Source organism: Pongo abelii, chromosome 13 (genome assembly GCF_028885655.2).
Source record: "Pongo abelii isolate AG06213 chromosome 13, NHGRI_mPonAbe1-v2.0_pri, whole genome shotgun sequence".
NCBI classification, from domain to species: Eukaryota; Metazoa; Chordata; class Mammalia; order Primates; family Hominidae; genus Pongo; species Pongo abelii.
Genome location: NC_071998.2, coordinates 86,281,953 through 86,304,871, shown reverse-complemented (window position 1 = coordinate 86,304,871; position 22,919 = coordinate 86,281,953). Strand labels below are relative to the sequence as shown.

At 37.5% G+C, this 22,919-nt stretch overlaps 1 protein-coding gene and 1 non-coding gene across 11 annotated transcripts in view; both read left to right on the top strand.

The window, feature by feature from the left end:
- The window catches only part of FANCC (FA complementation group C), a 218,132-nt gene that overhangs the window by 142,430 nt on the left and 52,783 nt on the right, over positions 1–22,919 (top strand). For all 10 annotated transcript variants that reach the window (XR_008509829.2, XM_024251894.3, XM_054520284.2 and 7 more), the window contains 2 exons: positions 2,829–2,939; positions 3,831–3,895. Coding sequence is in view for 9 of the 10 variants with exons in the window: in XM_024251894.3 (XP_024107662.2) it covers positions 2,829–2,939; positions 3,831–3,895 (176 nt within the window). In the remaining variant the exon portion in view is untranslated. The remainder of the gene's footprint in view (positions 1–2,828; positions 2,940–3,830; positions 3,896–22,919) is intronic.
- On the top strand, positions 2,378–2,481 carry LOC112135055 (small nucleolar RNA U13). The gene has a single exon (XR_002916368.3). It is a non-coding gene; the product is annotated as a small nucleolar RNA U13 (small nucleolar RNA).

The window sequence follows — 22,919 nt, the reverse complement described above, 5'->3', positions numbered from 1 at the left end:
AGGTTTGTGGAATTTGACATAATATTTTGTATCTTTTTGGATGTGTGAGATACTTTATGATGAAATTGAAATGACCACCGTGATAATGGTAACACCCAGAGTGTCACTGGTATGTGTGCCACATGCTTGTCGTCTCGGGTCTGTGGAGCCTGCCTGCCCATCACTGAGGCACCCTTAGCCTCCACCCTGGATTAGACTGTCATCTCCAAGTATTTGTGTATGAAGTTACATACATACATTTATATGCACAGATGCAAATTCATTTTATCTCATAATGTGTTATCACAAAATGCAGTATAGGACTTTTTTAAAGATCAAATATTTCCAAATAAAACTTTATCAAAAAATATTTTTCCTGGTATTAAAAGAAGCACATACATGTATGGAAGGCTAGGAAACGTACTAAAGTAGAAAGAAGAAAAAAATATATGTATATAATGTTAATATAAATGTTAGCAGTCTCTAGGGTGGTACTTTTATGGGTCTCTAGCATCACCCTAGAAACTGCTAACATTTGGTGATAGCTGTAATCTAAATATATCCCCTAAAACTCATGTGTTGAAACTTAATCACCCATGTGATAATATTAAGAGGGGCTTTGGGGGTGATTAAGTCATGAGGGCAGAGCTCTCATGAGTGGGATTGGTGATTTTATAAGAGGTGGAAGAGAGTGCCCTGGGCCCTTTTTGCCCTTCTGTCCCTTTCACCATGTGAAGACACAGCATTCATAGTGTCCATCCCCTCTAGAGGGCACAACAACAGGGCATCACCTTGGAAGCCTTCAGCAAACACTGAACCTGCCAGCTCCTTGGTCTTGGACTTCCCAGCCTCTAGAACTGAGACATAAAGTTCTGCTCTTATAAATGACCCAGTCTGAGGTACTTTGCCATAGCAGCACAAACAGACTAAGACAATGATATTTTCTTCCATTGTTTTTCCATTCTCATTTGTGGATTATTTTTATATTGATGAGATCATTTCTGAGTATAACATTTTACATCTTTCTTCATTTAGTAGTATAATATAACCATTTTAAATACTATTAAAATTATTCATAAACTTTTCTTTTCCTTGGAGACAGGGTCTCACTCTCAACTCCCAGCCTGGAGTGCAGAGCCTCAATTTCTGAGGAGGAGTGATCCTTCTGCCTCAGCCTCCTGAGTAGCTGGGACCACAGATGTGCACCACCATGCCCAGCTAATTTTTTTGCATTTTTTATAGAGGTGGGGTTTCTCTGTGTTGCCCAGGCTAGTCTCGAACTCCTGGGCTCAAGTGATCTGCCTGTCTCGGCCTTCCAAAGTGCTGTGATTACAGGTGTGAGCCACCGTGCCTGGCCCCTTTGTAAACATTTTAGTGGCTTACAATGAGCCACTATATAAGGATATTAATCAGTCTCTGCTGTTAGACAATTTTTACTATATGAGAAATAACCACTACAGTGAACATCTTTGAGCATAGTTCCTGTCATCATATTTGCATTTATTTCCTTAAATGTATGCCACATATATCAAAGGTTCTGAATATTTTGAAGACATTTAATATATTTTTTTCAAGTTGCTGTCTATAAGGCAGGGCATCTGTTAGCCCGTAATCTGTCTCTGTTCAGGTGGCAAACCTCTAGGCAGGCACACCCCTGGAAGTCCAAGCTTCATGATGGGTTCTGGGTTGTGTTGCCTCTGCTCACACTTTGGGCGCCTCGGTGCCATTCACAACTGAACTCTGTATGGAAGACCCTATTTCTGTTCCTCCAGGAGCTCACACAGAGTACATGTTTCATAGAACCCCATACAGCATTAGCTATTCATGTCTGTAAAAAACTTGAATTCATTAAGTGAAAGTGCCATACAGGTGTTTTACCCTACCCTTTTTGATTATGGAGGATGAACATTTGTTTATGTGTTTCTTAGCTATTTGTATTTTCTCTTATGAATTATCTATTCATATTCATTGTTAGGCTGTTAGTGTTTGTCATATATTTTGTACATTAATTTGATAACATAGAATCTGTACTGTTTGTTGTTAACATTCTTCTTAGTTTGTGCTCATATTATTTTTCTGGTAAACACAAGATTTTATTTTTATTGAGCACAGCCAAGCCTCTTCCCTGATGATTTACTCCCAGGATTTTCAGTTCTCAGAGTTCTTTCTCATTCAGATACTTGAAAAATGTTCTTGTTTTCTTCTTGTGTATTATTTCATTTTTACATTTATCTCTTTGATTTACATTAAACTGGAGTATATTTTGATGAATAATACCCGGTGAGAATCTTTTTTTCTTTTTACAAATAGTTTTTGAGGCACCATTTATTACATAATCTGTCCTTTCCCTACTGATTTGTGATGTGTTCTCTATCTTATATTAAATTCTAATATCTGGATCCTTTTGTAGTTCATGAGCGTGATGATTGGGTGTTTCACGCACGTGTGTGCGATGTGCCACCCTCGAACCTTGTATGACATCGGCACGTTACCCATCTGACCTTAAAAAAAAAGAAAAGAAAAATTATCATCTCTGTTAAACATATTTTACTGAGTTTAAAAACAATAAAGATTCCATTCTTAATATAGATAAAGCACTGCTCATTCATGATATATATTTTTGTTTCACTGCTAATGTTTGTTTAAATTGACTTCTTTTTAATGTGTTAACTTTAATGCTAACATTTCTCTTTTACACTTTGAATCAAAGTAAATTGGGTACTTTGACAAACAGATTTTTTTGTTTCATAGAGACCACCCCCATGTACAAATAAATTTTAGGCATTGTACATAAAAGGCACTTGTATTCACTTTTAAAGAAGTTAACTTTTTCTATTTATGTTTTTTAGGGTGTATTATCTCATATACTTTCAGCACTCAGATTTGATAAAGAAGTTGCTCTTTTCACTCAAGGTCTTGGGTATGCACCTATAGATTACTATCCTGGTTTGCTTAAAAATGTGAGTATTTAAAATTTATCACTTTTGAAATGTTTAATGCTGAATGTGCCATCAGCAAAAAGAGTAAATGGAAATATTTCAGTCCTCCAGAAGAGATGTTTAACTTTTCTTTGTTTATCTCTTCTTACCTTGGGCAGACTTATGGCCATGTACGGAAGAAATGTGAGATGGGAAGTTATGAGAAAGAAGGAAACTAGGAATGGTTTTCCTAAACCAACCAATCAGCCTCTCTTTCTAGGGACACATCTCACTTATTCACTCAGAGATGTTTGGGAGAAGAGCTGTTCTTAGCTATTATAAACACAGTCTTGTACTGTTGAACGAATCTTGTATTTCAAATAACCTGATGGGAATTTTCTGTTAAAGGAAAACAGAAAATTCAATACATAGTTTTACATATTTACCTCTTAATATTAAAGCTTTGTTTTCTTCTGGCTTAAATTATAGCCAAATGTGAGAAATTTTAACTTACAGTCTTGATGTAACTCTTCTAAAGAATGTTAAGAGATTTTTTAATGTTTGTTAACCATTCTGGTGTTTTGGAAGCTTTGTACAAGAACAACTTTTTTTTTTTTTCAAATGAACTGAATTTTAAATGAAGAAGTAAACTAACTTTTCTTTAAATGGATTTGGTTTTAATTCTTAGGAAATTAATGACCTGTCTGTTGTTCATTGCTTAAATAGGAATGCAGAATTATAGACATTGAACATAAAATCCCAGTTATTAGTAATGTGACATGGCACTGCTTCCTTTTCACTCTGACAGAGTAAAACATGAGAAGATGGGGGTTGGGAGAATCTCAACGGAAATATCACTCACACCAAGAAAGATAGAACTGATGTAATCCTGTTTGCAGCGTGAGTTAACCTGCAACTGATTTTGTTTTACAGATGGTTTTATCATTAGCGTCTGAACTCAGAGAGAATCATCTTAATGGATTTAACACTCAAAGGCGGTAGGTGTTAAACTAAACATCCTTCTTCTCAGGTTTCAAAATGTATCAGTTTGGTTATGAGAGGAAAATTTTACAATTCATAGGAAATGGATGTTCAGTTATGGTTGTATTTTATATAGAAAGATGATTTTAGTGGAATACATAGCAAATTGGTGAGTTTTTTCAAACTCTTTTAAAAATCACTATTTTCTCAACTCTCACAGAGCAGTAAGTAACTCACACAATGTCTTTTGTGGGCCCATTAGGTAAAAAGCCCTACATACACAGTAGGGAGCACAAAAGAAAGAGCAGTACTTAGTTTTACCCTGGGATTGCTCACTCTGCAAGAGGAGAATGTGCACAGATGCAAGTGTGTGCTCTCACACTAGCCTGCCCTGGCTCTGCCTTCTCCTGCTCCCAGCACGCACGCACACACACACACACACACACACACACACACACACACACACACACACACACACACACACACACACACACACACACACACACGATATTTACAAGGCAACATTTGATGTGAACATATGCCCTATTTTAAGAAACATGATATTCCAAAATCTAGACTAAACAAATCAAAGAGATTCAGACAAATTAAAAGGCAATTAATCACATTACAAATGTTTCTTCACTCTGTAAAAGAATCTCAGTTTTCATTGGTGGGCATTTCATTTTTGACGTATCATTAACCAAGAGAATCTGGGACTGAGGGACTTGGTGATTTTTTTTTTTTTGTAAAGCTATTGCTAATTCAAGTTCTATCAGAAATTGTCTTTATCCTCAACCTTTAGGAATCCTTTGCACCTAACCCTTAAACTATATAATTATTAGAGGAAAACATTGGAGATAATCTTCATTATGTTGGATTTGGCAATGTAAGAAGAACCATAGAAGACATGAAGAGTGTTTAGATTTATTTATTTACATGTCAGGTAAAGACTTGGATTTGGTTGTGAGGTGAATGTTGACTGATGGATCTTTTGAATTATGTAATTATAAATTTATTTAAAAAGACCTTAAAAATCAGTCAGTGCAGTGTGTATGTACTCCCTACACCAAACTCCCAAAATATGCATCACAGTTGATTTTTTAAAAAGCAGCTGACAATAAACAAAATAATTTTCAAAATCTGTTAACAAATAGAAACAAAGGATCAGAATGCAAAATATAGAAATGACTTGCAAAAATAAATCATAAAGAGGCAAGCACTCCATTATAGAAATGAGCAAGGAATAATATAAGCAGGTCATTACTAGAAGATGAAAACTGAATTAATAATAACATTAAAGGAGTTCTTCAGGAATGACATCAGCAAGATGGCAGAATAGGAAGTCCTAGACCTTATTTCCCAGTAGAGACATTGACTTAACTACAGCATATATCCCAAAAAATTATAATGAGAACTACAGAACCAATTAAGAAGTCACAGTACTGCAGGCAAGCTCAGTCTAGAATAGCCACATTGAAATTGATTAAACAATCTGTTTCATGTCAACTGTGATAGCCCTTTTCCAGGTCTGGCAGCTTGGTGAGATTGGTAGGAAAAACCCAGCTTGTGGCTTCTCTCCTTTGGGAGGGAAAAAGAAGAGTGGAATGTGCATCCAACATTCTCACTTTTTAGGGAGCAGACTGAGGAACTGATTTCTGTCTCTACTGACTGGGAGCAATGATGAGGAAATCGCATACAGTAATCCCTCCTTATCTATAGGGAATATATTTCAAGACACCCAGTGGATGTCTGAAACTGTGGATAGTACCAAACCTGATTGCCACCAATCATAACACATTTCTGTATTCCACTCACAACTTTAATGTCTTTTCCATCTTAACTAAGCACTTATCATATATGATGGCTGTAATTTTTGCCATGTGAGATGCAACGACAAAACTAACAGAAATTTTTTTCCTTCTTTACAATTTCACAGATAGATGATTTGTTTTTACTATAGATCTCAGCAACCTCAGCATATGATTTTTTTCTTTCTTTATTAAGTTGAAAACTTTCACCTTTTCACTTAAAGAAAGCACTTTACAACTTCTCTGTGGCATATCTAAATTGCCAGCCCCAGTGCTCTTGGACTTTGAGGTCATTATTAAGTATTAATAAAATAAGGGTTACTTGAACACAAGCACAGTGATACTGTGACAGTTGATCTGACAACCAGTATGGCTACTAAGTGACTAACGAGCAGGTAGTGTATATATTATGGATACCCTGGGCAAAGGGATGATTCGTGTTCCAGATGGGACAGAGTGGGACAGCATGAGATTTCATCATGCTACTCAGAACAGTACACAATTTAGGCCAGGTGCGGTGGCACATGCCTTTAATCCCAGCACTTAGGGAGGCTGAAGTAGGTAGATGACCTGATTTCAGGAGTTCGAGACGAGCCTGGCCAACATGTCAAAACCGCATCTCTACTAAAAATACAAATTCGCTGGGTGTGGTGGCTTATGCCTGTAGTCCCAGCTACTCGGGAGACTGAGGCAGGAGAATCACATGAACCTGGGAGGTGGAGGTTGCAGTGAGCTGAGATTGCATCACTGCACTCCAGCCTGGGCAACAGAGCAAGGTGCCATCTCAAACAAAACAGTGCACAATTTAAAACCTTGGAATTATTTCTGGAATTTTTTCATTTAATATTTTTGGACCACGGGTGACCATGGCTAGCTCAAACTACAAAAAGTAAAACTGCGGATAAAGGAAGACTGCTTTTGATGCCTTGGGACCATGGAGAACAAAAGAAAGCTTAGTGGTTTGTGGTAGCACCAGAGAATTGACAGTGCTGCCAATGGAGGCTGGCATAGCTCAACAGAATTGGGAGAAAGCACCTAGCTCATGACCTGTTCTTTGGGAGGGGAAGAGAAGCCCCTGGCTTCTCAGGGGCCTACTAGAGGGACTGGTATCTGTCTTGCCTGACTCACAGCACTGACAGAGAAATGGCGTACTTTGGAACAAGAGAGCTCAGCAGCTTGTTGCAGCACTGGAGAATCTGCAATACCACAAACGGACACTAGAGGGAGAGGGAGATTAGGAGCTCTTGAAAAACCAGTAAAGCCCTCTAATTTGGAAATCACATGCATAAACCCAGAGAAGATATATCCCTGGAAAAGGTTTGAGGGACCTCCAGAATCTCCAGCCGGGTCCATTGGTGAAAGCCTTCCCTTGTACCATGTCAGTCGATAAAGACTGAGAGAAGTAGATGTTTCTTTAAATGTACAAAATACAACAAAAATAACAAGACACAAAGTAAATCAGGGAAATGTGGCATAATCAAAGGATGAAAATAAATCTACAGAAACAGACCCTAAAGAAACAGAGATCTATGCATTACCTGACAAAGAATTTGAAATAATTGTCTTAAGGGATCTCAAGGCACTACAAGAGAACACAGATAAACAACTAAATGAAATCAGGAAAACAATACATGAGCAAAATGAAAATATCAACAAAGAGATGGAAACTAGAAAAGAACCAAACAGATATTCTGGAGCTAAAGAACCACAATAAGTGAATTGAAAAACTTACTAGAGGGGTTCAGCAGTAGACTTGATCAAACAGAAGAAAGGGTCAGAAAACTTAAATACAAATCATTTGAAATTATTAAGTCAGAGAAACAAAAAGAAAAAAGAATGAAGGAAAGTCAAGAAAGCCTCAGACACTTGTGGAACAACATCAAATGGAACAATACACACATTTTGGGAGTCCTAGAATAAGAGAGAAAGGGGCAGAGAACTTATTTGAAGAAATAATGGTGAAAACTTCCCAAATATTAGGAAGGAATTGGATATCCTAATTTCAGAAGCTCAGCGGACTCCAAAGAATGAACCCAAAGAGGCCTACAGCAACATACACAAAAATCGAATTGTCAGAAGTTAAAGACGTAATCTTGAAAGCAGCAAGAAAAAAGTGACTTGTCATGTACAAGGAAGGTTCCAGAAGATTATCAGTGGATTTCTCAGCAGAAATATTACAGGCCAGAAAGGAGTGGGATGATACATTCAAAGAGCCAGGGAGGAAACAAAACAAAACAAAAAACCCTTTCAATCAAGAATACTGCATCTGGGCTAAATCATCCTTCAAAAAATGAAGAAAAAAAGACATTCCCAGATAAACAAAAGCTGAAGGAGTTCATCACCACTAGACCTGCCTTACAAGAATTGCTAAAGGGAGTCCTTCAAGTTGAAATGAAAGAATATTAGACAGCAACATGAAAGCATGCAAAAATACAAAGCATTCTGGTAAATGTAAATATACAAACACAAAATCTTATAATACTGTGTTGTAGAGTACAGTTGTCTTTTGGTATCCAGAGAGGATTGGTTCCGGGACTTCCCACACATAACAAAATCTATAGATGCTCCAGTCCCACAGTAAACTGTATGGAACTTACAGATACAAACATTCAATCTTTGGGTTCTACATCCTGCAAATACTATATTTTTGATCCATGATTTAGTTGAATCCATGGATACAGAACCCATAGATATAGAGGGCTGAGTGTACATAAATCACTTTTTAATTCTGGTATAGAACTTAAAAGATAAAAGTGTAAAAATAACTATTAAACTGTGTTGATAGATACAAAATAGAAAAGGATGTAATTTGTGATATTGATAACATAAACTGGGGAGGGAAATGTAAATGAGTAGAGTTTTAGTATGCGATTGAAGTTATCTCGTTAGGTTGTTATAACTCTAAGATGTTTAATGTAATGCCCATGGTAACAACAAGAAAATACCTGTAGGAGATGCACAATGGAAAATGAGAAGGAAATCAAAGCATGTCACTATGAAAAAAATCAATGAAACCCAAAGGAAGGGAATAAGAGAAAATCATGAACAGAATAACTACTAGGTATATGGAAAACAACAAAATGGCAATAGTAAGTCCTTCTCTATCAGTAATTACTTTAGGTGAACATGAATTAAACACCCCATTCAAAAGATGTGGAGTAGCAAAATAGATCAGAAAACAAGATCCAACTATATTCTAGCTACAAGAGACTCACTTGAGATACATAGGCTGAAAATGAAAAGATGGAAAAATAGATATCATGCAAATGGCAACCAAAATAGAGCAGGCATAGCCATACTTATATCAGAAAACTATCAAAAGAGACAAAGAAAAAGATTATATAATAATAAAAGAGTCAATTCAGGGAGATGCAACAATTACAATAATATATGCACTTAACAGAGCATCCAAATATATGAAGCAAATACCAACAGAATTGAAGGGAGAAAGAGACAGTAACATAATAATAATATATTTCACCACCCCACTTTTAATAACAGATTGATTAACCAGACTGAAGACCAATAAGAAAATAGAACTCGAATAATGCTATAGACCAATTGGACCTAATAGACATATAGAGAACATTCTACCCAATAAGAGCAGAATATACACTTTTCTCAAGCGTATATAGAACATTCTGTAGGAAAGACCACATGTTAGGCCACAGAACAAGTCTTAACAAATTTAAGAAGACTGAAATCATAGTAACTGTTTTTTCTGACCACAAGGGAATAGAAATCAATAACAAAAAGAAAATCGGAAAATTCACAAATATGTGGAAATTAACCCACTCTTAAACAACCGGTGGGTCGAAGAACAAATTACAAGAAACACAGAAAATAACCTGAGACAAATGAAAATGAAAACCCAACATATCACAACCTATGGGATGCAGCAAAAGCAGTTCTAAGCAGGAAGTTTATAGTGGTAAATGCCTACATTAAAAAAGAAGAAAGTGTACATGCTTTTGAAGGAAGAAAAAAAAAGAAAATAAGAAGGATCTCAAATCAGAAACCTAACTTTACACCTCAAGCAACTAGAAAAAGAACTATACCTAAAGTTAGAAGGGAGAGACTAATAAAGATTAGAACAGAAATAAATAAAATAGAGAATAGAAGAAAAACAAAACTAAGAGTTGGGTTTTTGTAAAGACCAGCAAAATTGACAATTCCTTAGACTAAGAAAAGAGAAGACTTAATAGCAAAAATCAGGAATCAAAGAATAGAAATTAAAACTGATGCCACAAAAATTAAAAAGATTGAGACTACAATGAACAATTATATACCAACAAATTGAATAACCTAGAATAAATAAATTTCTAAAAATATACAGCCTACACGACCGAATAATGAAGAAATAAAAACATCTGAACAGACCTACAACTAGTAAAGAGATTGAATTGGTTATTCAGAACCTTCCAACAAAGAAAAAAACCAGGACCAGATGGCTTCACTGGAGAATTCTATCAGACATTTAAAGAAGAATTAACACCAGTCTTTCTTAAAGTCTTCCAAAATATTGAAGAAGAGGGGACATTTCCAAACTCATTTTGTGAGCAAGCATTACCCTGACAGGAAAATCAGGCAATGAAACTACAAGAAAACAGACTAATATCCTTCATGAATCATGATGGAAGGATTCTCAGCAAAAAGGGAATTCAACAATACGTTAAAAAGATATGTATAAACACCATGACTGAATGAAAATTATTCCTTGAATACAAGGATGGCTCAACATAAAAAATCACTATAATGCACCACATTAATAAAATGATGAACAAAAACCATACGGATCATCTTAATTAATGCAGAAATAGCATATGACAAAACTCAACACTCACTTATAGTAAAACATTAAAACAAATTAGGAATAGAAGGAAATGACCTCAATGTACTAAAGGCCATATTTGAAAAATCCATAGCTAACATCATACTCAGTGGTGAAAAAGGGAATGTTTTCCCTCTGAGATCAGGAACAAGGCAAGGATATCTTCATCCTCTCTTACCACTTGTATTTAATATAGTATCAGAAGTCCTTGTCAGAGGAATTAGGCAAGAAAAAGAAATAAAAGTCAACAGATGCTCCAAATTCTTTCCATCCAAATTGGAAAGGAAGGAATAAAATTGTCTCTGTTCACAGATGACATGATTTTATATGTTAATAATCCTAAAAGATTTCACACAAAAAATTGTTAGACCTAATAAACTAATTCAACAAAGTTGCAGTATACAAAATCAACACACAAAACCAGTTGCATTTCTATACATTAATAAGAACAACCCAAAAAGGAAGTTTAAAAACAATCCTGTTTACAATAGCACCAAAAAGAATAAAATATTTAGGAATAAGCAACTAAGGAGGTGAAAGATTTGCACAGTGAAAACTATACATTGCTAAAAGAAATTAAATAAGACATAAATAAATAAAAAGATATCCCATGTTCATAGATGGGTATGGTTAGTTTTTTTGGGTTTTGTTTGTTTGTTTTTGTTTCGAGACGGAGTTTCACTCTTGTTGCCCAGGCTGGCGTGCAATGGCGCAATCTCGGCTCACTTTAACCTCTGCCTCCTGGATTCAAGCAATTCTCCTGCCTCAGCCTCCCGAGTAGCTGGGATTACAGGTGCACACCACCACGCCCAGATGATTTTGTATTTTTAGTAGAGATGGGCTTTCTCCATGTTGGTCATGCTGGTCTCAAACTCCTGACCTCAGGTGATCCACTTGCCTTGGCCTCCCAAAGTTCTGGGATTACAGGTGTGAGCCACTGCACCCAGCCTATACTTAGTATTTTAAATGCCCATACTACCCAAAGCAGTCTTCAGGTTCCAGTGTTATTTCTTTCAAAATGTCAGTGGCATTTGGTTTTTATTCTTTAATGTATATAGAATCTCAAAGTACCCCAAGTAACCAAACCAATTTTGAGAAAGAAAAACAAGGTGGAAGCCTCATACTTCCCTTTTTCAAAGCATGTTACAAAGCCACAGTAATCAAAACAGTGTGGTACTGGCATAAAGGTAGACATATTGACCAGTAAAACAGAATAGAGAGCCCAGAAATAAGGCTTCACATATATGATCAAATGGTCTTTGACAAGGGTACCCTGTCTACAAGATTGGGAAAAGATTGTCTCTTCAATAATTGGTGTTGGGAAAACTGGATATACACATTCAGAAAACGAATTTGAACTCTTACCTTTCATTATATATAAAAACTAACTCAAAAAAATTAAAGACCTAAACGTAAGACCTGAAACTATAGGAGAAAAGTGTCATGGCATTGGACTTGGCAATGATTTCTTGGATATGACACCAAAAGCACAGGCAAGAAAAGCAAGAATAGACAAATAGGACTGCATGAAATTTTTAAGTGTCTGTGCAACAAAGGAAGCAATCAACAGATTAAAAAGCAGCCTATGTAATGGGAGAAAATATTTTCAAACCTTAAATCTGGATAAGTGATTAATATCCAGAATATACAGAGAACTCCTACAACTCAGCAACAGCAAAATAATCCAGTTTAAAAATAGGTCAAAGACTTGAATAGACATTTCTCCAAAGAATATATACAAATGACCAACAAGCATATGAAAAGATGCCCAACATCACCAGTTATGAGGGACATGTTAATCAGAACCATAATAAGATACCAGTTCACACCTATTAGAATGGCCACTATCAAAAGAAGAAAGAGAAAATGACAAATGTTGATGAGGATGTGGAGTACTTGGAACCCTTGTACACTGTTGCTAGGAATGTTAAGCTAGTGCAGTCACTATGGAAAACAGTAGGGAGTTTCCTTAAAAAATTAAAAATAGAATTACCAAATGATCCAGTAATCCCATATTTGTGTATATTTCCAAATAATTGGGAACAAGATCTCTAAGACATATTTGCACGCCCATGTTCATTGAGCATTATTTACAAGAGCCGAGAGGTGGAAGTAACCTGTATGTCCATCAGCAGACGAATGAATAAAGAAAATATGGTATATATACACATTGGAAGATTATTCCACCTTAGAAAAGAAGGAAGTCGTGTCATATGCTACAGTGTGGATGAAACTTAAGGACATTATGCAAAGTGAAGTAAACTAGTGACAGAAGGCAAATACTGCATGATTACTTACACTTATGTGTGGTATCTAAAGTAGTCAAACTTGTAGAAACAGAAGCTAAGGGCAGGTGCAGTGGCTCACACCTGTAATCCCAGCACCTTGGGAGGCCGAGGCAGGCGGATCACCGGAGGTCAGGAGTTTGAGACCAGCCTGGCCAACACGGCGAAACTCCGTCTCTACTAAAAATACAAAAATTAGCTGGTGTGGTGGCGGGTGCCTGTAATCCTGGCTACCCAGGAGGCTGAGGCAGGAGAATCGCTTGAACCTGGGAAGTGGAGGTTGCAGTGAGCTGAGATCGTGCCATTGCACTCCAGCCTGGGTGACAGAGCAAGATTCTGTCTCCAAAAAAAAAAAAAAAAAAAAAAAGAAAAGAAGCAGAAAGTAGAATAGTGGTTATCTTGGGATGGGAGGAAGAGGGAAATGGGAGTTGTTGTTCAATGGGTATAGAGTTTTAGTTTTGCAAGGTATGAAAGTTTTAGAGATCTGTTGCACATAAGGACATGTAGTTAACACTACCGTACTGTACACTTAAAAATGGTTAAAATGGTAAATTTTATGTTAATATGTTTTTCACCACAATTTAAAACTGGTCTATGAGCTTTTCTGTTCATTTTCAGGAAAGTGTAAACTACAACATCAGTTAGACATCCATTAGGTTATGGTGAGCTTTAGGAGGTTGCTGATGGGAACATAAATAGGCACAACCACTTTGCAGAACAATTTGGTCTTCCTGGAATTTGGGATTCCTTGTTAGTCTCTCTATGAGTGCTCTGTTTACTGTAGCCTCCAATAATTATGGGAAGATCAAGAGGTAGTGTTGATTGAGGTCGCCAGTAAATTGTATTCCGGGCCTTAGAGGACTCCCATATTTCCTGGAGGTTGATAGCCATTTGGGGCTGGCTTCTGCTTCCAGGCCTCCTTCCTCCTTCCTGTTGGAGTCAGGACATTTCTGTTATCTCTTGCCTAAAGACAGTGGATAAGAAGAAAGAGTGTATAAGGCCTTGGCAGCTGGCTGTCAGGTTGCCCCCTGTTCCTTGAATTCACCCCCCAAAGTAACTCTTATCTTTTATAGTAGTCCTCTCTTGGCAAGCTTTTAGGGCTGTGGTATTTTCCTTCAAAAAGATCCCACCTACCTACCATCAAGCTTTTCTCAGAATTCATGGGTCACCAAAAGCCCCCATTTTATGGTATGATATATTTAATTGTAAAAACTCTTCCATCATTGACATGATTGTATATTTAGAAAACCCCATTGTCTCAGCCCAAAATCTCCTTAAGCTGATAAGCAACTTCAGCAAAGTCTCAGTATACAAAATCAATGTGCAAAAATCACAAGCATTCCTATACACCAATAACAGACAAACAGAGAGCCAAATCATGAGTGAACTCCCACTCGCAATTGCTACAAAGAGAATAAAATACCTAGGAATACAACTTACAAGGGATGTGAAGGACCTCTTAAAGGAGAACTACAAACCACTGCTCAAGGAAATAGAAGAAGACACAAACAAATGGAAGAACATTCCATGCTCATGGATAGGAAGAATCAATATCATCAAAATGGCCATACTGCCCAAGGTAATTTATAGATTCAATGCCATCCCCATCAAGCTACCAATGACTTTCTTCACAGAATTGGAAAAAACTACTTTGAAGTTCATGTGGAACCAAAAAAGAACCCACATTGCCAAGACAATCCTAAGCAAAAAGAACAAAGCTGGAGGCATCATGCTACCTGACTTCAAACTATACTACAAGTCTACAGTAACCAAAACAGCATGGTACTGGTACCAAAACAGAGATATAGCCAGTGGAACAGAACAGAGGCCTCAGAAATAACACCACACATCTACAACCATCCGATCTTTGACAAACCTGACAAAAGCAAGAAATGGGGAAAGGATTCCCTATTTAATAAATGGTGCTGAGAAAACTGGCTAGCCATATGTACAAAGCTGAAACTGGATCCCTTCCTTACACCTTATATAAAAATTAATTCAAGATGGATTAAAGACTTAAATGTTAGACCTAAAACCGTAAAAACCCTAGAAGAAAACCTAGGCAATACCATTCAGGACCTAGGCATGGACAAGAACTTCATGACTAAAACACCAAAAGCAATGGCAACAAAAGCCAAAATTGACAAATGGGATCTAATTAAACTAAAGAGCTTCTGCACAGCAAAAGAAACTACCATCAGAGTGAACAGGCAACCTACAGAATGGGAGAAAATTTTTGCAATCTAGCCATCTGACAAAGGGCTAATATCCAGAATCTACAAAGAACTTAAACAAATTTACAAGAAGAAAACAACCCCGTCAAAAAGTGGGCAAAAAATATGAACAGACACTCTGAAAAGAAGACATTTATGCAGCCAACAGACACATGGAAAAATGCTCATCATCACTGGTCATGAGAGTAATGCAAATCAAAACCACAATGAGATACCATCTCACACCAGTTAGAATGGCGATCATTAAAAAGTCAGGAAACAACAGATGCTGGAGAGGATGTGGAGAAATAGGAATGCTTTTGCACTGTTGATGGGAGTGTAAACTAGTTCAACCGTTGTGGAAGACAGTGTGGCGATTCCTCAAGGATCTAGAACTAGAAATACCATTTGATCCAGCTATCCCATTACTGGGCATATACCCAAAGGATTATAAATCACGCTACTATAAAGACACATGCACACGTATGTTTATTGCAGCACTATTCACAATAGCAACGACTTGGAATGAACCTAAATGTCCATCAATGATAGACTGGATTAAGAAAATGTGGCACAAATACACCATGGAATGCTATGCAGCCATAAAAAAGGATGAGTTCATGTCCTTTGCACGGACATGGATGTAGCTGGAAACCATCATTCTGAGCAAACTCTCACAAGGACAGAAAACCAAACACCACATGTTCTCACTCATAGGTAGGAATTGAACAATGAGAACACTTGGACACAGGGTGGGGAACATCACACCCCGGGGCCTGTTGGTGTGTGGGGGGCAAGGGGAGGGATAGCATTAGGAGAAATACCCAACGTAAATGATGAGGTAATGGGTGCAGCAAACCAACATGGCATATGTATACCTATGTAACAAACCTGCACGTTGTGCATGTGTACCCTAGAACTTGAAGTATAATTAAAAAAAAGAGGTCAAAAAAAATTCTTCCATCATTTCTAGGAGTTGGGAGTATAGCATGAATGCTAGGACATCCGTGTCCTTAGTTCATTGCTTGATGCAGTCTCTTAGGTTACATTTTCATCTTATTTTCTCTTGACTAGATTATGAGAGTCACCATTCTTCATAGGTCTTGCCTTTGAGTCCTCAGGATGTGTAGCAGTTCTACACCAGAGCTTCTCAAAGTGTGGCCCTACCAATCAGCAGCATCACCATCCCTCGGGGAGAGACCAAGAAATATGAGTTTTTTAAAATATCTGTCCAGACGTACTCTCTGGAAGTTCAAGAAATGCTGCTCTACACTACTTCTTTAGAAGCAGTTCCCATAACTGCATTATCAGTCCCTGGTAGCAATCTGAATACTGTATGGTGACATGATAGAATTTTATTTACGGTTTTTATTTTTGTTGATGAATTCCTATAAATTGTTAATATTTTTGCTGTATTCTTGATAATAGTAAATTCTCATAAAGATAATTTTTTGCCAAACTGCCTATAGTGATCTATTATGTGTGAAGAGTTTGTCTTTTCTCCTCAAATATTCACCTTTTCTAAATTGTTCTTCCTGTTCTTTACCACTTTCTTAAGTGGCAGATATCCTTTCAATGTTTACCTTCCATAGTGCTTTATCATCGTTCTCTTACCACCAAGATGGTTTTAGATCTAAAATTAATTAATGTGTTTTTTGAGTCTATCATCTAAGTTGTTAAAAAGACACATTTAGCATGAGTTATAAATATCTTAAATTTTTGGAATATATGAGCTTAGTGGGTGGGCTGGTAGAGGAAGAGGTATGTGGGGATGTGTGTGAAGGTGTATACTTTGCACATAGCCTAGCAGAATATATTGCATAGAGTTAGGGCGGGATGGATGTTTGTACAATTGAAAGGTAGGCCTGAGAGTTGCCTGTGTGCATCACTCGTGTAGCGTCTCAAATAGGCAGGCAGGTCTCCAGCCTGACTCATCAGTCTTCCTCCCTAAAAGATCTCTAAGCGCAAGTTTTCTCTCATCTGAAAAGAGGAAATGAGAAGAGTCAGAGATTATTACTGGGGACCGAGTGGGTGGAAAGACTGTGGTGCTAGGGACATTTATCAAGTATTGCAGTTCATGGCTGCAGATTGTATCTTCTGATTAGACTGGAAATGATCCAGGATAATTTTCCTGAAAAATTTAAAAATCTCATAAAGACAGGTAGTTCTTGGGTGTACCAAAATTCGAGCAGGCCAACTGATAACCTTCCCAAGAACTTCAAGGTGCACGCAGCCTTCATGGCTCCTCTTTTGGTCTGAAGTTTGTCAGAGTGTGGAGATCCAAGTTCAAGTGGAGAGTTATGCAACACTTTCCAGATTGAATTACACTGAGCATTAGGTCTTGACTGGTTGCCAGAGCAGCACTTCCAAATAATTTCTGCACAAGAATTCAACTGCAGAAGGCTAGACGGTAACCATATACTGCTGGGAACATCCTTCCTGTGTGGTTGTATTGTAGCTTCCAAACCATCTGCCCCAAACCATAGGGCTACAGGATAAGCTGACGATGCTCAGAATGTTGCTTCTTCTAGATGGTTTGTAGCAAAGAATAGGATAGAATTTAAACATTCTGTCACTGAATTGTTGACTTTACTTGGTGGCAAGTGAAACTCTATTTAAAGTCCTATGACAACACCATTTATCAGGCCTCTAAAAATAATGCAAAAAGAAAGTAAGCTAATTTTCCCACTTTTTTTGTTCCTCTGGTGATCTGTGCATCTGAAATTATGAGATCAATTTCTATATTTTCTGAGACTTTTTGAATCTTTGGAAATGAACTTTAGACACTCAAGTGCTAAAAAATTAGAAAAAATAAATGCATAGACGCCTTCTAGAAGGAAAAAAAACCCCACAGGAAAACAGCATAGCATTGTTTATATGGTGCTTAAGTTTGGGAGCTCTTGTCTGATTCAACATTTGAAGTCATATTTGTGAAAGGAAAGGAATTAGAAACTTAGATTCATAGGTGGATGGGACTCTCCTGACTTTAAGCATATACTGGAAAGTAGTTTGCCTGTTATGCTGTGTTCTGATTTAATTGTTTCGATTTGTAAATCTTAAAACTGGACAGAGAACTTAAGATATGTAGTAGAAAGTTACGTGGTATTATGATACCTATTTTAATTGTTATTATTATTAATGACAGCAAAAATTATAATGGCTGCAGCGTGGTTGACAGCTGTTTTGTAGGTGTTATCACGGTGCCATTCTGTTACCTGATTTCATTAAACCAGCTTCTACTTGAGATAGGAGAATACACTTGGCAGAATTTATAATTCACTAGAGAACTGTGGACTTAAAAGTTTTGGTTCTCACACAAGCTTTTAAGAATCCAAATTAAAATTTTATGAATGGTGAACACAAAAGCTCCTAAAAAGGCTCAAAAAGCATGTTAGGCATCAAATTGCTTTTTAAATTCAATCTTCTGATAGGTATAAATGAACTCAGTCCAAGAGATTGAATTACCTTAAAAACTATATATAAGGGCTCAACACATTCAGAAAAGTACCTGGAAAAATTTATCTGGTTGAATTATAAAATTCTGTAAAGAAAAGATTCTAAACATCATTCAGTAGAGCAAATTAGGAATGTATCAGATGTGTTGGTTTACAGGGAGCACTCTGCTAGCACAGGCATCTCATATTCTTAGTAAATTCAGTTAAGAATTTTACTGATTGTATCATAGCTTTGCTTTGACTAGGAATATCCTGAACTGCTAACTAAATTAATTCCAATTTTATCCTTGCTACTCCTGCCAGCTGGGATGCCAGCATGGACATCCTTCAGTGGACTTCGCTCTGTGCCAGGGAATTTGTTCGTATTACTTTTGAAAAACAAGCATTCTTAACAACAACAACACCACCACCAAAAACCAATTGTAAACTAGGGAATAAACCTTTTCCAAAGTGGCACAATCTGGCACAAAGGCAAGTTTTTAATCTATAAAAGTTGTTTCAGCTCTGGCACAGTGGCTCACTCCTCTAATCCCAGCAATTTGGGAGGCCAGGGTGGGAGGGTTGCTTGAACCCAGGAGTTTGAGACCAGCCTGGGCAACATGGAGAAACCCCATCTCTACCAAAAAAAAAACCCAAAAAATTAGCCAGGTGTGGTGGCAAGCACCTGTAATCCCAGCTACTAGGGAGGCTGAGGTGGGAGCATCACTTGAGCCTAGGGAGGTCGAGGTTGCAGTGAGCCAAGACTGCACCACTGCACTCTAGCCTGGGTGACAGAGCAAGACCCTGTCTCAAAAAAGAAAGAAAGAGAAAAGAGGATTGTTTCAGCTGATACCGTCCAGCAGAGTCTTTTAATTGTGGTCCAGGAGACTTTAAAAACTTTTGTAAACTGCTTGTCTTCTGTCCAAGGGTGAGAAAATGAAAAGCACAAATAATTCTATAGAAATACCCTGAAAAGAGACCAGTACAATCAAATAATGGGAAGAGTGCAAAAAAGATGTAAATAAAGGGGAAAAAATACTCCAGAGGGAAATAAATACTAAGCAATTTAAGACTGATTAAGGATGATTATTTTTTAATGAGCTACTTTTGCTATTTTGGAAATAAGAACCTAAGGCAGGAAGTAACTCCTTTATTATGAATATTTTCTTTTTCCTCCCTCCCTCCCTCCCTCCCTCCCTTCCTTCCTCCCCCTCCCCTCCCCTCCCCTTCCCTCCTCTCCCCTTCCGTCCCCTTCCTTCCCCTCCCCTTTCCTCCCCTCCCCTTTCCTCCCCTCCCATCCTCTCCCTTCTGTCTTTTCTCTCTCTCTCTCTTTCCTTTCTTTTTTTGATAGGGTGTTGCTTTGTTGCCCAGGCCAGAGTGCAGTGGCATGATCTCAGCTCACCCCAACCTCCACCTCCTGGACTCAAGCCATCCTGCCACCTCAGCCTCCCGAGTGGCTGGGACTACAGGCGTGTGCCACCACACCCAGCTAATTTTTGTATTTTTTTGTAGAGGCAGGGTTTCACCATGTTGCCCAGGCTAGTCTCAAACTCCTGGGCTCAAGCAATCCACCCACCTTAACCTCCCAAAGTTCTGGGATTGCAGAGATAAGCCACCACACCTAGCATGATTATTTTCATTTTCAGTATTTTACTAGTTAACATTGTATTTTGGTTTTTTTAAAGTTTTATTATAAAACACTTATGTCATGGAAAAACTGTGTGCCCATTGCCCAGGTTTTACAGTGCTAACATTTTATTTATATTTGATATTTTTAAGAAAAAGTTTCAATTAGAGCTGAAGCATCCTTCTCCTATTACATTTCTTTTTTCTCCCCACTGGAGCAAGCACGCCCAAGAAGTTGGTGTAGATTCTTCCTGCCGTGTTTTAACACTTTTACTTCACATTTTGCTGTGCTTTAAAACTTTACATAAGGATGGCATGTTATGGATATCTTTATGCAACTTGCTTTCTTCATTCATTCAACTTTTGAGATTTATGTATGCAGATAATGTAGGTCTAGTTTATTCATTTAAACTGCCATATAGCATTCCATTCTGTAAATAAATCATCATTTATTCATTTCTGTACAAATTCACAGCAAGATTGAATCTACCTTTTACAAACAGTCCTGTTTGTCTCCCTAACCTGTAAGAAGAAATGGTACCAGTTGTTCTCCAAAGTGTTTGTGCTTATTTATTTATGTTCCTATCAGAAACATCCTGGAGTTCTCTTTTCTCTGTAATCTGATGGATTTCCCACTACAATTTTTTTTTTTTTTTTTTTTTTTGAGACGGAGTCTTGCTCTGTCATCCTGGCTGCAATGCAGTGGCACGAAGTCAGCTCACTGCAATCTCCGCCTCCTGGATTCAAGCAATTCTCCTGTCTCAGCCTCCTGAGTAGCTGGGACTACAGGTGCCCACCACCACGCCTGGCTAATTTTTATATTTTTAGTAGAGATGGGGTTTCATCATATTGATCAGGCTGGTCTCGAACTCCTGACCTCAGGTGATCTGCCCTCCTTGGCCTCCCAAAGTGCTGGGATTACAGGCCCACCACACCCAGCCCTCCCACTACAAATTTGATGTTATAATTTGTATTGAACAACAAACAACACATTGAAGTACTAAAGAATTAATTAGGGTTGAAAGTAATTTCTGGACATCAGAAAATGGGGATAGGAATGCCCTTTCAAAAGTTACTATTTTGATTAACTTTGAATAACTATTTGACCATTTCAAGTAGTTACATCAAAGAAATAATCAGCAGAGTAAACAGACAACCAACAGAGTGGGAGAAAATATTGCAAACTATGCATCTGACAAAGGACTAGTATTCAGAATCTACAAGGAACTCAAATCAAGAAAAAAGCAATCCCATCAAACAGTGGACAAAGGACATGATAGACATTTCTCAAAAGAAGATGTACAAATGGCCAAGCATATGAAAAAATGCTCAATATCACGAATCATCAGGGAAATGCAAATTAAAACCACATTGAGATACCACCTTACTCCTGCAAGAATGGCATTTTTAAAAAGTCAAAAAACAATAGATGTTGGCATGGATGTGGGGAAAAGAGAACACTTATACCTGTGGTAGGAATATAAATTAGTGCAACCTCTATGGAAAACAGTATGGAGATTCCTTAAAAAGCTAAAAGTAGATCTACTATTTGATCCAGCAATTTCACTACTGGCTGTCTACCCAAAGGAAAAGATGTCTTTATATAAAAAAAACAAAAACAAAAACAAAAAACACTTGCATATGTATTTTTATAGCAGCACAGTTCACAATTGCACAGATGTGGAACCAACATAAGTGCCCATCCACCAATCAGTGGATAAAGAAAATGTGGTATATATACACTACTCAGCCATTAAAAGGAACAAAGTAATATCATTTGCAGCAACTTGAATGGAGCTGGAGGCCATTATTTTAAGTGAAGTAACACAGGAGTGGAAAATCACAAACTTATGTTCTCACTTATTAGTGGGAGCTAAGCTATGAGTACACAGAGACATACAACAAGCTTGTCGAACCTGTGGCCCGTGGGCTACATGCAGCTCAGGACAGCTTTGAATGCTGCCCAACACAAATCTGTAAACTTCCTTAAAACATTGAGTTTTTTTGCGATTTTTTTTTAAGCTCATCAACTATCGTTGGTATTAGTGTATTTAGTGTGTAACCCAAGACAATTCTTCTTTTTCCAAAAAGAAGGAAGCCAAAAAGATTGGACATTGCTGGCATACAGAGTGACATAATGGACTTCAGAGACTGAGAAGGGGGAGAAGGGTGGGATGCAGGGTAGTGAAAAAAACTACACATTAGGTGCAGTCTACTCGGGCGATGGGTACATTAAAATCTCAGAATTTACCACTATACAATTCATCCATGTAACAAAAAACTACTTTTACCCACAAGCTATTAAAATAAAAATTCAAAAGTAAATAAATAGTCTAAACAAAAAATATAGTTGTGTTTATTAATTTCATAAAAATGAAAACTAAATTTTTAAAAAAAGAATATGCAGGCCCCCTACAGTGATCTACGGAAGCCTTTCCATCATCCTCCCCGGTTCACTGGGTGTGGCCACGTTGCTCCCCTTGCTATTTTCAGATACTGAGGGCCTTTGCATTTGCTTTTCATCTGTCTGCAATGTTTTCCTCCCAGATATATACGTGCTTGTTCATGTACTTCCTTCAGAGCTCTGCTCACATGTCACCTTCTTGGTAAATTTCTGTCACTTCTGAGCATTCTTTACTTTTCAGCATGACACTCAGTATCATCTGGCATTATATTGTTCCTCTCCCTGATGAGACCTTGTCATCTTTGCATCTGTATCACGTACACCTCAAACAGAGCCTTGACTACAGTAGGGGATCAATAAATAGGTATTAAATGAACAAATAGGACAAAGATACACAAATATATAAACAAATCCTCTGAAGAGGAAATACAAGTGGGTAA